At 44.6% G+C, this 16,129-nt stretch overlaps 1 protein-coding gene across 1 annotated transcript; it reads left to right on the forward strand.

Annotated features, from left to right (window-relative positions):
* Positions 1–14,228: 14,228 nt before the first annotated feature.
* Positions 14,229–15,193, forward strand: LOC148212829 (uncharacterized). Its single transcript, XM_088120384.1, has 2 exons — positions 14,229–14,429; positions 14,471–15,193. The coding sequence occupies exons 1-2, from the start codon at positions 14,229–14,231 to the stop codon at positions 15,191–15,193; spliced, it is 924 nt and encodes a 307-aa protein (XP_087976510.1).
* Positions 15,194–16,129: the final 936 nt, after the last annotated feature.

Consider the following 16,129-nt stretch of genomic DNA (forward strand, 5'->3'; position numbering starts at 1 on the left):
TGAGCCATCGAAGTAAGTAGACGTTATTTTTCAAGTTATTTGAGGTGCAATAATAGGGAGGAATTATAAGAATTTGTGTAGAAAATTTGAGAAGTCGGCTATGATTTGAAATCCAAATCTCACCCATGGTTCTGACATTTGGGTTTCTTTTATTGTCCCAAACGTCATAAATTAAGCCTACTGCTCGAAGTAGCGAGGCAGGATAGTCAAGAGCAATGTTTAAAGGAAGCAATATGAGAAGAGGTACAAATATAATTGGCCAACTTGAACAATTCTTGTCTCTGGTGCTCAAAGGTTGGAAGAAAAGTAGCATATTAGCCACACCAGAAATGTGGGACATTGCAAACCAGAAAATAGTATGATAAGAGTCGATACGTAAATTTCCTATCTTTATTGGATTGTTAGCGGCACCTTCTGCTTCTGCTTCTGATTCTGCTGCAGCTTCCATTTTTCCTCTCTCTCACAACTTCTACTGCTCTTCTCTTCTTTGGATTATTTATGATAAATGATGGAAGAAAACTGAAATGTCAGAATCTCAAGGATTGGTCGAGGTTCAGATTTTGTGGAAAGTTTGTTAGTTACGTTGGATGTATATATTCAAACCTAAATATTTGTATTGAATTCCCTATTTTTGAGTTTGACCAATTCATTCTCACAAATTAGTTTTAATAAATAATTAAATTTCTACCACGTTATTCAATTCAGGTAGACTTCTTTTTAGTACAAAAACTGGGGCGGGCTCTCGGTGCCAATTACTTGAGGATTAATAGTAAATTTGAATTAAATCTAAATGATTCACAAACACTTATAAAATAAACAAGTAGGTGCTAGTATCAAAATAATATTATAATAATGATTGGTAACACGATTTTGGCTGAACTATATAAAATAAAAATTCTAGCTAGTTAGTATCGGTTTGTGCAACAAAATGTGGTCTCGATCGACCAGGTTGATATTAACTGCTTGAGTGAGCTGGAACGACTGGAGCGAGCTCGACCGACAGAGAACAACCTATACAATGAGACAAACATTTCGACGTTTAAGTCAGTAAAGAGATCGACCTTGATATTAAGACTGAGATAGAATCTAATATCTAACTGTAGAGTGGGACCTCCTATTTACAAGTTTGGGTGTCCGACAGCATGTCCGACTGGCAGTTGAGTATTTCGGATATCTACTATTCTTGTTGGAGATGGTCGTGTTGGTCGTGCGGAGTTTGAGCTTCAGCACACGCTTATTTGGTCTAGTAAAGTTGGTCGTTCCCTGGACAGAACAACCATATGAAACTGTTCTTCTGGTTGGTTATTGTAACGCCCCAGAACGTTCCACACGCTTCTAGGTCACGTTAACTACCCACCTGTCTAACCTTAACTCCAAATACGAGATAACAACTCCCTGTGAAATAATTATAAAAAAATAAAGCTTCAACTCCCATCAATTTACCAACGAATCAATCCTATAGAATATCAATCAAACATCATCCGTGGACAACCCCATGAGACAATTTCATTATTCCAACTAGACAAACTCAATGAATGGAAGAAAATTAAAATAAACTCCTATTCCAAAATAAAGTAGACAACGAGTGGGAACCTCCAATTTATTCAAATAAGAACAAGTAGTTTGTTGACCGAACCATAAAGTTTTAACCATCTAAACCTAAGCTAAGCAAAAGTAACCACGCAGCCTATGGTCCTGGCTCGTCATGTCTCCTCCGCTTCATCACCATGGTCGCCAACGAATCCTTCGCCTGAAACAATAATTACAGAGGGGGGGGGTGAGTATATAAAATATACTCCGTAAGTAGCCCTCACCAACAACACACAAACATCATGCTCAAACAAAAATCATGAAACATTCATAGTCATGCTCTTCATCACATTATGCAATCAAACATAGACACGCTCTATAAGATTCGGCGATAACCACAACCATGAACAATTTAACAACCAACCTCGAGGCTCCCTAACATCTCAAGCACCTCTACGCTTATCACAGTTATCCTAGCTCTCCAAAGCTAACGCTTTCGAGTAGAGTCGGCCCCTAACCATTTTTTACCCAGAGCCCCAAAACTGTTGCATCGACCCTCGACCATTTTTACCCAAGGCCCCGATGACTTCACCATCTATCGGCCCTTGACCATTTTTACCCCAAGCCCCAATAGTTTCCCTTCCAAAAGACTCCTCGCATCGACCCTCGACCATTTATACCCGAGACCTCGACACTCATCTTTATCCAACATTGGTGTGTCAACCCTCGACCGTTTTTACCCAAGGCCTCGATACTCAATTAGTGACGTATCAGCCCCCGACCATTTATACCCGAGGCCCTGACACTCACCCATTCACTTTCCCCAAGAATCCAACGTTCCTTATCATGACCAACTCCACAACAACCCCTAGCCTGCGAACAGGGTCCGAAAATATGCTTCTATTACACCCACATCTCATAAGAAAATAATATGACTCAGACCAGCACACTCGCATCATAAAGAAACGTTTGTATATGCTCAACCAGCACGCTCACATCATAAAGAAACATTTATATAAACTATACTAGCACGCCCACATCATAAGAAAGCATAATCGCAATAATTCCATTTTAACGAGCATCCCTTGGTAATCACACATCATTTCACAACAATTCTCAGCAGTCTAACAAGGCAAAATTCCACCATTATCTCCGACGAACATTCAACACTACACCAAGTATACAGATTAGCACAAACGAAAGTTACCTAGCACAATAACGTATCAAAATCAATATTAAACATCACAAAACAGCACAATGGAAACCAACTAACACACATTAAAGCACGCACACGCCCCTTGTCTACTTACACACAACCGTGCCCCTAAGTTTTGCGTCGGTCTCACACCTAGGCACTAAAACAGAAAAAAGACAGCAAGTTATATATACGATTCAGCCTTCGAAATCAATTATAAGAGGGTTCAAATGACTCATTACCGCAAAATCGACTTCGTATAGGTGTGGGTAACTTAGATCTAGCTCGCCAAGGTGTGGGTAGCCTAAATCGGGCTTCGAACGGATGTGGGTAATCGCCAAACACCACAAACACTGCAGTTTGCGTGTTACAGCAGGGGAAAATGCTCCAAATCCTCTTTCGACGCTGTTGAACGCTGAAACAACGTCTGGGTCACCCAAACTACACTTCCACGGGTCGGGGTTATCAACGGAAATGCCAAGACGCTGCCAAAAACACCTATGCCGAAGAACGCCAAAGGAAAACACCGAGGAAGATCGTGCTGCTGCAAAACTCGTCACGCCGCTGCCAAGCTGCTGCTGCCAACGGAGAAACGCGCTACAAAACGCCACAGATCGAGGGAGGGACGCCGCGGGTCTGGGCACGGGTCACTGGATCGGGTTTGTGCGGGTTCGCTGCAGAAAAAAGAAGGGGTACGTCGGCCTGCCGTTAAATCCACCGGAAAACGCCGCGCTGCCACTGGATTTGTTGGCGTGTTTCAGTCGTTGCCGCCGATCCGAGGAAATGTCGTCGTTGTGCTGGTCGCCAGCGTGGAGGTTAACGAAAAATGGGGGGGGAGGGGGCTGGGCGGCTGGAGCAACACGAGAAGGAGGGAGAGGAAGAAAGTAAACTTAGGGTTTTTTTTCTTTTTATTAATTTTCTTTTCCTTTGTTTTAAAACCAAACCAACCCAACTAAAAGCCCAACATAACCAAGCCCAAAAGAAGAGAAAAAAAACCCATCCCAACCTAAGATAAAACCAATCACGCGGAATCCGATATATATAAATTTAATTAAAGTTTAATTTAAAATTAAATGAAAATCTCTTGATTCGAGACTAACTAACCTGAGGGACTCTGGGCGTTACAGACTCCCCTCCTTAAAAAACTTTCGTCCCCGAAAGTTGACTGTTCAAACAGTTCAGGGTATCTTGCCTTGATATCGTCCTCCCGTTCCCAAGTAGCTTCTTCCACTTGGTAGTTTCTCCACAAAACCTTAACCAAGTGAATCGTCTGATTCCTTAACAACTTGGTTTCTTTTGCCAAAATTTTGACAGGTACCTCTTCATAGCACAAAGACTCATCTAGTTGTAATGGTTCAGGATCCAACACGTGTGAAGGGTCATGAATGTACCTCCTCAGGATGGACACGTGAAACACATTGTGAACCGCAACCAACGATGGTGGCAAAGCCAGCCTATACGCGACTAGGCCAATACGTTCCAAAATCTCAAAAGGCCCAATGAACCTTGCACTGAGCTTTCCCTTCTTTCCAAAACGTAAAATTCCCTTCACAGGTGCCACACGAAGAAACACCCGCTCACCAACCACGAACTCGAGTTCCTTACGCCTGATGTCTGCATAACTCTTCTGACGGCTCTGAGCAATTTGCATCCTTCCTCTGATCTTTTGAATGGCACTGTTAGTCACCTGCACCAAATCCGGTCCCAAGAGGACTCTTTCTCTTACTTCGTCCCAATTAACCGGAGACCGACACTTCTTCCCATAAAGTGTCTCGTATGGAGCCATTCCAATCGTGGCCTGAAAACTGTTATTATAAGCGAACTCTATTAGGTAGAGATACTTGTCCCAACTACCACCAAAGTCTAACATGCAAGCTCTGAGCATGTCCTCTAAGACCTGGTTCAAACGCTCCGTTTGACCATTAGTTTGGGGATGAAACGCTGTCCTAAAATCCAACTTAGTGCCAAGGGACTTGTGTAAACTTCGCCAAAAAGTCGAGGTGAAACGCGGGTCGCGATCGGACACTATGGATACAGGTATACCATGGAGCCTGACAATTTCCTGTAAATATAGTTTCGCCCACTTTTCTACTATATACGTGGCCTTGCCGGGAATAACGTGAGCAGACTTGGTCAATCAATCTACAACTACCCATATCACAGTAAATCCCTTAACCGTCCTTGGTAGTCCTATAATGAAGTCCATAGCCACATCGTCCCACTTCCAAACTGGTACGCTCAAAGGTTGCAACAATCCAGCAGGTCTCTGTCTTGAAGCCTTTACTTGCTGGCATGTCAAACACTTGCTAACAAACTGAGCTGTTTCCTTCTCCATGTTATGCCACCAATAATGTCTCTTGAGGTCTTGATACATCTTGGTGCTTCCTGGATGAACCAAGAATGGAGCGTTGTGTGCCTCTCCCAGTAAGTCCTTCCTCAAAGGATAATCTTTTGGCACACACAACCTTCCGCGAAAAAGTAAGGCTACCTCACCCGAAAAAGTGAAATCTCCATGGCCCACCATGCTAAAGCCTTTGGCCAAACTAGGATCTTCCTTTTGGGCAACAATAATCCTCTGTCTCAGGCTAGGTTCCACTGAGAGTCGAGCTAACAACACTGAGACATCATCCACTGTCAGCTCCACCTCCGAGCGTTCCAACTCGCTGTGCATTGGACTGCAGGCCGCTACTAAAGATGCCACACTTGCTGCCTTTCTACTAAGAGCATCGGCCACAACGTTCGCTTTACCCGGATGGTAACTAATCTCACAATCATAGTCCTTCACCAACTCTAGCCACCGTCTCTGTCTTAAGTTAGGCTCCTTCTGAGTGAAAAGGTACTTCAAACTCTGATGATCAGTGAAGACCTGAATTCTCTCTCCGTAAAGGTAGTGCCTCCATATCTTTAAGACGAAAACCACTGCTGCTAGCTCTAAGTCATGAGTGGGGTAGTTAAGCTCATGCACCTTCAGCTGTCGAGAAGCATAAGCTATAACCTTCCCATGTTGCATCAGAACACATCCCAAGCCCTTTCGCGAGGCGTCACTGTACACCACCAAACCTCCCGTTCCATCGGGGACAGTTAACACCAGTACAGACACCAAACGCTTCTTTAGTTCCTGAAAAGCCTCCTCACACTCGCTGCTCCAAGTGAAGGTAACATTCTTACAAGTCAACTGCGTCAACGGTGCCGCTAAACGAGAGAAATTCTGGATGAACTTCCTGTAGTAGCTGCAAAACTCGTCACGCCGCTGCCAAGCCGCTCTGCCAACGGAGAAACGCGGTACAAAATGCCACAGATCGAGGGAGGGACGCCGCGGGTCTGGGCACGGGTCACTGGATCGGGTTTGTGCGGGTTCGCTGCAGAAAAAAAGAAGGGGTACATCGGCCCGCCGTTAAATCCACCGGAAAATGCCGCGCTGCCACTGGATTCATTGGCGTGTTGCAGCCGTCGCCGCCAATCTAAGGAAATGCCGCCGCTGTGCTGGTCGCCGGCGTGGAGGTGAACGAAAAATGGGGGGCGGGGCTGGGCAGCTGGAGCAACACGAGAAAGATGGAGAGGAAGAAAGTAAACTTAGGGTTTTTTTTTCTTTTTATTAATTTTCTTTTCCTTTGTTTTAAAACCAAACCAACCCAACTAAAAGCCCAACATAGCCAAGCCCAAAAGAAGAGAAAAAAAACCCATCCCAACCTAAGATAAAACCAATCACGCGGAATCCGATATATATAAATTTAATTAAAGTTTAATTTAAAATTAAATGAAAATCTCCTGATTCGAGACTAACTAACCTGAGGGACTTGGGGCGTTACAGTTATCCTAGTCTCCTGGTTTAGCTGTCTTGAAACCGTCAGGCTGTTGTCCATTCAGTGAACTCCATGTGGGAGCGCTATTTTACACCAACAACATTGACCCCCTCTAGTGGTTCATGCACTCAGCCTGGTAGAGAAGTTCCTTTTATTAGTGTCATACCTGACCACGTGGTGACTTTATTACCTCTGGAAGCTGGTAAGAATATAGCTGTTAGGAAAATGAAGAGTCCATATTCCAGCTAGCTCGCCTCTGGCTTCTCGCCCAGCTACTGATCTTGATTGTTGACTATTACACACGTGGACGACTCAGATGGGTTGGGATGGTACTATAAATGACTTGGGCTCTCTTCTCATTCTCCATGCTTTCTTTGCACTTGAGTTCGAACTGCCCGCTCGGAATCTCTTAGGTCAGTTTATTTTTGCTCGCTGTTGTTGTTTTCTTTCATGTCTAGTTCTAGTAATAGAACGTATAGTGCTGCTAGTACAATAAAGAGCAGCTCCTCGTATAGTTTTATAGATAGCGATTTTGCGAGTTGGTATAGCATGGAACCCTTGGGCAAGTTAGAGCATAGCGAGGGCAGTAGCTCTTTAGGGAATAGCCTTAGTGAATGTCTGGACAGAGAGGATGGGGTATCCCCTTCTCGTGAGGGCACTCGGTCAAGTGAGGCTAGCTCATCTGCGTTGGAAGGTATCTATGCATTTGCATATGAGTAATGGAGGGAGAAAGCACTAGGAAGAAAAGTGAGAGGTCCTTAAAAAATTTTTGAATCTCATTTCAAATCTCTTAAGACTCAATATTGAATGGATCGAATCCCGCAGCGGAAGCACGTGTACGCTTGTGCTTCGATTTTGTTTTAGAAATACAACAAAGAAAAAGACATAAGCATTGTAAAAGGCTTAAATACCGTTCTTCAATATAGACACCAACACCACCTTTGAAGATCATTCTTTAATGTAGACACCAACACCACCAAAATTCTTCCCCACTATTCTCCTTGTTAGAATCCATATAAATGAATTAAATTTACCCAACCCATTAGCTTAAGCTTTTGGGTTGAGTGGTGGTTTGTTCATTCTTAAGATGGTATCAGAGCGGGAGGTCCTATGTTCGAACCCCTGCATTGTCGTTTCCCCTACCAACCACTCACTTTTGTGCATGGTTTAGCTTTTCATTAAATTTAATTAAATAATTAATAATTAAACTAATTAATTAAAATAACTCTAATTAAATATCATATATCTAATTAAAGATTTATTTGAATCATATTCAAATGCATATCTTTCTCATAACTTATAGTTTTAATGTAAATCTCATTCATATTAATTTTAATCTATAGTTTTAATATAAATCAAATTCATATTAATTATTTGAATCGTATTCAACTCTAACTCTCATAATATATAGTTTAATTATGAATGTCATTCATAATAAACTTTATATTTTAATTTATCTATAGTACATGTATCTTATACAATTAACCTACATTCCTTTAAATGAGTAGAATCCCTCAAATTCTTTTACAAGTTTTGATCATTGTTTTACCCGTTGTGAGCTACTAAGGGACATAATGGACCTACTGATTAGAACTTCCAACCATACGAGATTAAATGATTAAACACATTAATCAAAGTAATAAACATTCGTTAACTGTGGGTAACTCCACTAAAGACTCGCAGCTGCACTCTTTTCAATGTAGAATATTTTGCATCCACGGATATTGACCATTAACAGTAAGTCAATCCTTCACGAGTGTTCGTAACTACAGTTGAGTAAAATTACCGTTTTACCTCTAAGTTACATCTTTCACCTTAAGTACCACTGATCCTCTAATGAACAACATGTTTATGGTCCGACCATTAAAAAGAAGTCTCTCTAGGGCCAGTGAGACGGTGGGGCCCCTTGTTCAAGTCTCGGAGTCAGCACTTAAGAGAACATTCATCAACTTACCCTAACGTTGGAAATGAGTGAATTCCATCTTGTGTATTTATGTTCCCAGCTCCCCACTCGGTCTCGTCCCCAAAATGGTAGGAATATTGAGGCTATCTCGTCTGCCTCGAAAGGTAACAATACATTTTCATATGAGGAATTGAGGGAGAGGGCACCAGGAAAAAGAGTGAGAGGTCCTTAAAAAATGCTCGAATCCCATTTTGAATCTCTTAAGATTCAATATAATACCCCTGCTTCCATAGGTCTCTGTCAGCCTGAGGAGGGCGAGACGGAGAATAACCCACCGCAGGGGTTCGTAACCTTTTATATGAAGATGTTCGAATTTGGATTTAGGTTGCCTCTACACTGACTCGGTCAAGAATTCCTGAGTAAGGTGAATCTTGCCCCAGCTTAGGTAATGCCGAACGGTTGGGGTATCCTGTTCGGCCTAGGGATTATCTAGTGGTTGGAGTGCGAGGGAATAGAAGATCCTATGCCTCTAAACACTGATCTTGCCTGTTTCGAGGAGAAGAGGGCGCCCAAGACAGGTGATCGCTTCTACTTGTGTGCTCGGAAGATCTTAGGTACCGTCATCGACGGTCCTTCCTCCGTGAAGAAATGGAAGGAAAAGTCGTTCTACGCTTTTGTTGGGACTTTCTCTACCTTTAAAATGATTAGAGACTCGTGCAAGCGCACACGGTTACAAGTAATACTTGGGAGTAATCCAAGGTCGAATTCTCATGGACTTGTTGCTTTTAAAACTGTTTTTAAGAAGTAAATGGTTCAAATATGCAATTGTGGTTTATGAAGAAAATAGCGATGAAATGTTGTTGTTTGAGGTTTTAAATGTCAAGCAATTTTATACAACTCAACCTCTTTGCTTCCTACATTAGTTTTGATGCAAAACATGAGAAATACACACTGTTGGAAAAATGCACTAGGCATAATTCTAGCTTTTCTTGGGAATTTGAGTTCTACTCTTTCACTACCGCTTTTGGTTGCTGCAGAGGCTACGGTAACCTACAATCATATTTCTAGGTGCGATTACAATCCTAGAGGGCCTATGTCTAGGATCATGTTTTATGCGCTCATGTCTAAGTCACATCCCATATTGGTTTCCTATTATTTTACCTAACCCACCATTCTCAGAGCCGGGCTTTAGTGTATAAATCAAAATCCCACTGGCCAAATGGAAAAAAGATGTAAAGAGAAATTTTTAGAAACCAACCCAAAAAAGTGTCATCGCAATCTGGGCAAGATCCCTGAGCGTGTTGAAAATCAAATCATTTTAACTAAGACATTCCACAAAGACGTTGATAACTAATTTAGTACATAATTAAAGTAAAGAAAACGCACGGAAACATAAAGGAAATAATTTTCATTGAATTAAAACGAATAAATAAGCCGTACAAGGAGTTCTAGCTCGACCCTCTTCTCTTTTGAGCGTGAGGGGAGTGTAAACTCACTAAATAACTTTAAAAGAACAGAATAAATGAAGAACAAAAGATAGAACTTGAATTAAAAGCAATACGGTAAGCAAAATATGAAAATACAAGAAAATAACAACTAAAACATAAATCTAAAGTATATGAACGAGTCCTACAACTAAGAAGGAATGAAATGAAGCTGCAAACGAGCTTGGAATGGATTATTTGAAGTTGAGGAAGAGGCTCCCTTTTATAGGCCCTTGAGTTGGTTGATCTCTCCATCTTTTTAAGTGGAAATGAGTTGAAATTCACCTAACAACCCCTTTTTGACTTGGACTCGCGATTGTGGCTTGATTCAAACATGTTGAAAATATCCCCTTAACCTTCATTAATCAAAACGCACGTTTTGGCAAAGTGGCAAAATTGATCCAAGCGCAATTTTTCTGCAAAATCTGAAAAACTGTGATTTTCTTCGAACTTTGACCATGCTTTTCTCATTTTTTCCTTAAAGTACTATATATTGCAATTTGTCCATAAATGTTCTATGCATGTTCTACTTTAAGAATATATAATCCTTTTTGGCTAATAATGATGGGAAATGGTTCAAATTTGTGATCAAACAGGTCTACTGATACATATTTCTGCAGTAAAAAGTCACCCCTAACAACTTTAGAGGATTGGCTCGCTCTGGACGAGCTAGACGAGCAAGGTCCCGCATAGATTTTAGAATATAGGTAAAGTCAGTTTGCTCTAGCCTAGACTTTTCTTCTTGTTTTTGAGTCCTAACTTTCTTCTTCTTGCAGTGTCTTCAAAGCCAATACTGGAGCTGACTGAGCAGAGTGTCAAGATCCTTCTTAACTTTCAAAAGTAAAACAAGAAGGTTGACACGTCAGTACCTTGGGAACCGACAGGCTCTTGACCGCAGCTGGGTTCTTTGAGTTTCCATCCTTTAGTTTGCAGTATTGTAGCTCTGAAACTTGCTCTGAAGAGCCTGAGACTTCAAACCTCGGTATGGTTGCCTTGGTCTGACCTTTGTTTTTTTGTTTTCTTTTTTTACTTTCATTATCTAACTTCCAACTCTTTGTGTAGCCATGATGTCTCTTTATGCAGAGAAAGTGAGGAGAAAACGTCCTTCAACCAAGTCGACCAAGTCTGGAGCTGGGTAAGCTCGACTTCTGCCCCTGAGACCGAGGGGAACAGAGCTAAGCCTTTGAAGGGTTCGGAGACTAGGGCTTATGGGTAGACCATTAGACTCTTGGCATTGCCCCTCTTCAAGTCGTGGTGCAGGAAGAGCCTTCTCTAAAACGGTTGAAGATAAAGAAGAGGAAGGTGACATGACCAGACGGTAGAGTCGAGGGCGAAGGTTGCGAGACGATTGACTTGATCAAGGGTCGGGATTGCACAAAGAAGGATCAACTGATCTTCAATTTTAAGGTTGCACCTAGTGATCTAGACCAAGGCGAGGTCGTCCGCGGTGCTAAGCGGTGCCTTCAAAAGGGGTTGCTAAATGCTTATCGTCAAATGCTTACTCCATAGGAATCTATCTTCAACCTGTTAGGTCATATTGTCCAAGTATATCTTTTCACCTTACTCGTAAGTCTAGCTGTCTTTATCTTTACTAACAAATATCACTTTCATACGCATGCACAAGTGTGTCTGGCAGTTTTGTTCATGAAGGCCGAGCTGGAAACTCGAAACCAGCTGGTGGAGAAAGACCATATGGCCTCACTGTCGGTCCAAGAGAAGGCAAAGGCCGCATGGTAGAGCTTAAATGTTCCAAGGCTTAAATCGAGCAATTCAAGGCCGAGCTATCTAAAAGTAAGAAGGATGTCTCGAAGAAGGATATTCTTCTAGAGAAGGCGTACACCATGGTGACCAATCTGCGCAATGAAAGTAGTTTCCTAGTCGAAAAGGGTAAGACCAGAGAGGCTGTCATAGGCTCGACCAAGGATGAGCTAAGGAAGCTGAAAGCCAACCTCAAGTACGTTGAATTCATAGAGATCTCCTTCAAGAAACTCTCTAAGTTTGATGAGTTTGCCAATGCATTCTCAGATTCTTGGTTGAGGTATGCTTTGAGTTGGGCTTAAGAAAGTTGCTTCAGAGCTTGACGTGATCGAATCGAAAAAGGAGTACATCGAAGCTTGGACGGTATCCAGGGATGGGACTAAAGCTTCCAAAGAAACCATCTATGTTGCTTCTATGCCGACCATCATTTATAATATTTAGGTGACTATCATTTTATTAATATATTATTAAAGATACATGTATCATCACAATTTAAATTAAATAAACGAAAGAAGTGCTTTTTTTTTTGGCATTCTTGATAAACCATCATTTATATATTCACGATATAATAAAGATTTTGTCTCTTTCAATCTCATTAACTTCAATCATAAATTGTATTAAAATTTAATCCAAATTTATTTCTTTAATTGATTTTCTCGTCTCTTATTTATTGTTCTACCGTAATTTTTATTATGATTTAAGTTTAAATTTAAAATTTAAACTTTCTTTAATCTCTCCTCCAAAACTTTTTTTTCTCTCATCTACCATTCTCTCTGTTGGAGGCGAATCCTGACCTGCCACGTGTCATGATCGAAAAGGTGAGTTGGTTAAACACGCGGGCGAAATGGAGAAAGCAGCTCCAAAATGCTCAGGTCGACAGTCAGGGTAGGACCTATAGTGCCGAGCCGAGCTGATACAAAGTCCGTAACAGTGTCCCTTCCATACCCGACAACAAGCCGCGATTTTAGGGGGTGTTGGAACCCCTGTCGGGCCCAGTTTCTATAAATAGAAACCTTTACCTTAAATGCAAGGTACGCAATCCTAAGTAGACTCGGCAGGTTAGCTCGGACTAGGACTAACTTGCTCGTCGGAGTGCTAACTTTGTTTTGCAGGTCTCAAGAAGTGCTTAGAGAAGGTGTGGGACCATTGGCCATAGTTTGTCCTGAGCGTACCGATCTAAATTGTATCCGAGCTCATCAATTTCGGGCTCAAACATCTGGCGCCATCTGTGGGGAAGACACATCTGCAAGTCAGCCTCACCTTTTGCAATCTGAGCCAATGGCCCAAACCCGCTCCCAGCAGTCACGATCTCAACTTTCGCCTATCTGCTCTCCGATGAGGGATGCTGTCATTTCTCGAGCCCATCCTCGACTCACCTACTCTCAGGTGGCCTGAACTCCCGTCGTCAAACAACGACCCCACGCGGGGGTGGTCAAGGAAAATGGAGGTCGGCCGGCCATATCCGATCCAGTAGCAGTCCGGGACTTCCACCTCGCCTCAGATCAGTTCCCGCCACTGCAACCTCAGAAAAACGGGTTGCCGCCCCGCGCACCTCGCCTCCGTGGTTGGGGAAACACAGGTGCGCGTTCCGGGGCAAGTGCTGATGCGGGCGTGGACCCCATCATAGTAGCCAACGTGATCACCGAGCTCAGGGAAGTCATGGCAAGACTCAAGGCGGTCGAGAGAGGCAGCGAGGTGTCTGGCTCTTCCGTCTCCAGGGATCCCATCCGAGGAAAGGGACCGATGCATCCTACCCAAAGAACGGAGTATCAGTTCCGACCTCACAGAGAGGCCCGAGCTGGAGCACCCTAGCGAAAGCCACAACGAGTGAGGACAGGCAGTGCCCTGGAAGCACAGGTTCGCGACCACCCTCAGCAGGACAATCGGGTCGAGGGCCGGCGCCCGAGGATCCGACCAATTCGGACTCCCTTGGCCTCTTTCGATAGCTCCAACGCCCATCAGGGTCGAGGTGCCGAGACGCCGAGGCGACAAGTAGTTGCACCCGGAGATCGGGAATATTTGGTTGACGATGAGGAGGAAAGCCCAGTGGTCGACGTTCAAGAGAGGTCCTCCTACGCTGACCATTCGTTCCGGTCTGAAGTGGACCTTCTCCGAGATCAGTTTCAAAGGGAGATAGAAGATCTCAAGCGACAGTGCAGGCCTGTGGATCCGCATCGCGTGGCCGAGCAAGAGGAACCGTCTTTCTCCCAAGCGATCTTGGATGCGCCTATCCCACCGAGGTTCAAGCCTCTAGTCATGAGTTCTTACGACGGGTCTGGAGATCCGATCTCCTACGTAAAGGTGTTCGAGGGGAAGATGGATTTCCTGGCCGTAAGCGACGCTATGAAGTGCCGAGCATTTCAAATAGCCTTGGAAGGCTCGGCAAGATTTTGGTACCGACAGTTGAAGCCCTGGTCCATCGACAGTTACCAACAGCTGAGAGGTTGTTCGTCAACCAGTTCTCAGCTCGGTAGTTGTTGAAATTGCCGCCCTCTCACCTCGGAACAGTAAAGCAACGAGACAGCGAGTCCCTGACGGAGTACATCGCTCGGTTCATGGACGAGCATGTCAAAGTGGTAAGTTGCACCGATGACATTGCCATGATGTACTTCACCACGGGCTTGAACGCCAGGAACCTGACGATAGAGTTCGGAAGCCGACCACCGGCCTCCCTGAACGAGATGCTTACTAGAGCTCGCCAGTACATCGACGGCTTGAGTTGTGGAAAGCCAATGGAGCTCGGGGAAGCAACCATGGTAAGGACCGGGACCGAAAGTCCCCTCTTCCCAAGAAGCAGCACATCGATGGTTGTGGCTCGTCCCGGCGGGCCGACGACAATAAGAGTATAGGCCGCCGAGACGAGAAGGACCCTTCGGGCCGTCGAGGGCCAAAGTTCGACAAGTTCACTCCGCTGAACGCCTCAATCGCGGAGATCTACGCAGCGGCCGAAGATACCGACCTGGAGGCGCTTTTCGCAGCCCCAGAAAAGCTCCGCCGACCTCCAGGGAAACGAGACAAGCGACTCTATTGCCGATTCCACAAGGATCATGGCCACGACACTTCACGTTGTTTCCACTTGAAGGAACAGGTTGAGGATCTGATCCAGAGGGGTTATCTGAAAAAATACGTCGGCAGGCGTGAAAGGGCGGAGCCAGAAGGGTCGGCTTGGGAGCACAAGCGAGATAAGTCGCACCCGCCGAGACGGAAGGAAGATCGTCCCGCCATTATAAATACCATCCATGGGGGCCCGAGTGGGGGACGGTCGGGGCAGAAGAGAAAAGCTCTGGCTCGGGAAGCGGCACACGAGGTTTGTACCTCGTACCCTAGGGAGCCTGCAATGCCGATCTTATTTGACGACCGAGATGGCGAAAGAGTGCACATGCCCCATAATGATGCCCTGGTAATCGCCCCACTCATAGATCATGTGAAGGTGAGAAGAGTTCTTATCGACGGAGGAGCGTCGGCCAACATCTTATCGTTCTCGACCTACACGGCCCTGGGTGGGAGAGGAAGCACTTGAAGCTCAGCCCGACGCCTTTGGTCGGTTTCGCAGGGGAGTCAGTCAGCGTGGAAGGGTGTGTCTCGCTCCCTGTTACCATCGGCGAGGGAGATCAACAAGTAACTAAGGTTGCAGAATTTGTCGTGATAGATCGGAGCTCTGCGTACAACGCCATAATCGGTCGGCCCTTGATTCATGATCTCAGGGCAGTTCCATCTACTTACCACCAGGTCTTGAAGTATCCCACCTCGGCCGGAGTTGCGACAGTCCGGGGTGAGCAAAAAATGTCTAGAGTACGCAGCTGCGATGAAGGGAACAGTCACTTGTGCAGCGGTTGCGGGCGTGGCAGGGCCGTGTGCCGACGAACCAGAGCCGAGCCGTGGCACCCCAACTGAAGAACTAGAACTTGTCCCCCTGCTGGGGTCGGAAAAGCAGGTCAGCATCGGCAGCAGGCTAGGGGCCGAGGTGAGAGAGGAGCTCGTCGGTTTTCTGAAAGCAAATGCTGATGTGTTCGCGTGGTCCCATGACGACATGCCAGGCATAGACCCAAGTATAATGGTGCATAGGCTTAACGTAGATCCTAGTAATAGGCCTGTGAGGCAAAAGCGTCGGCCTGTCGACGCCGAGCGAAGTAATGTAATTTGTAAAGAAGTCGAGCAGTTGCTACGAGCTAAATTCATAAGAGAAGTTCATTACCCCGCGTGGTTGTCTAACGTAGTTTTAGTTAAAAAGTCCAACGGCAAATGGCGCGTCTGCATTGACTTCACGAGCCTCAATAAAAGCGTGTCCGAAAGATAGTTTTCCCCTGCCTCGGATAGATCAGCTCGTCGACGCAACGGCAGGGCATGAACTCCTCTCCTTCATGGATGCCTACTCCGGGTACAATCAGATTTGGATGCATGTGCCCGACCAAGAGCATATCGCCTTTGTTACCGACCAAGGGCTGTATTGCTACAA

Source organism: Momordica charantia, assembly GCF_013281855.1.
Source record: "Momordica charantia cultivar OHB3-1 chromosome 2 unlocalized genomic scaffold, Mcharantia_2.0 BLBB01000002.1, whole genome shotgun sequence".
Classification (NCBI taxonomy): Eukaryota; Viridiplantae; Streptophyta; class Magnoliopsida; order Cucurbitales; family Cucurbitaceae; genus Momordica; species Momordica charantia.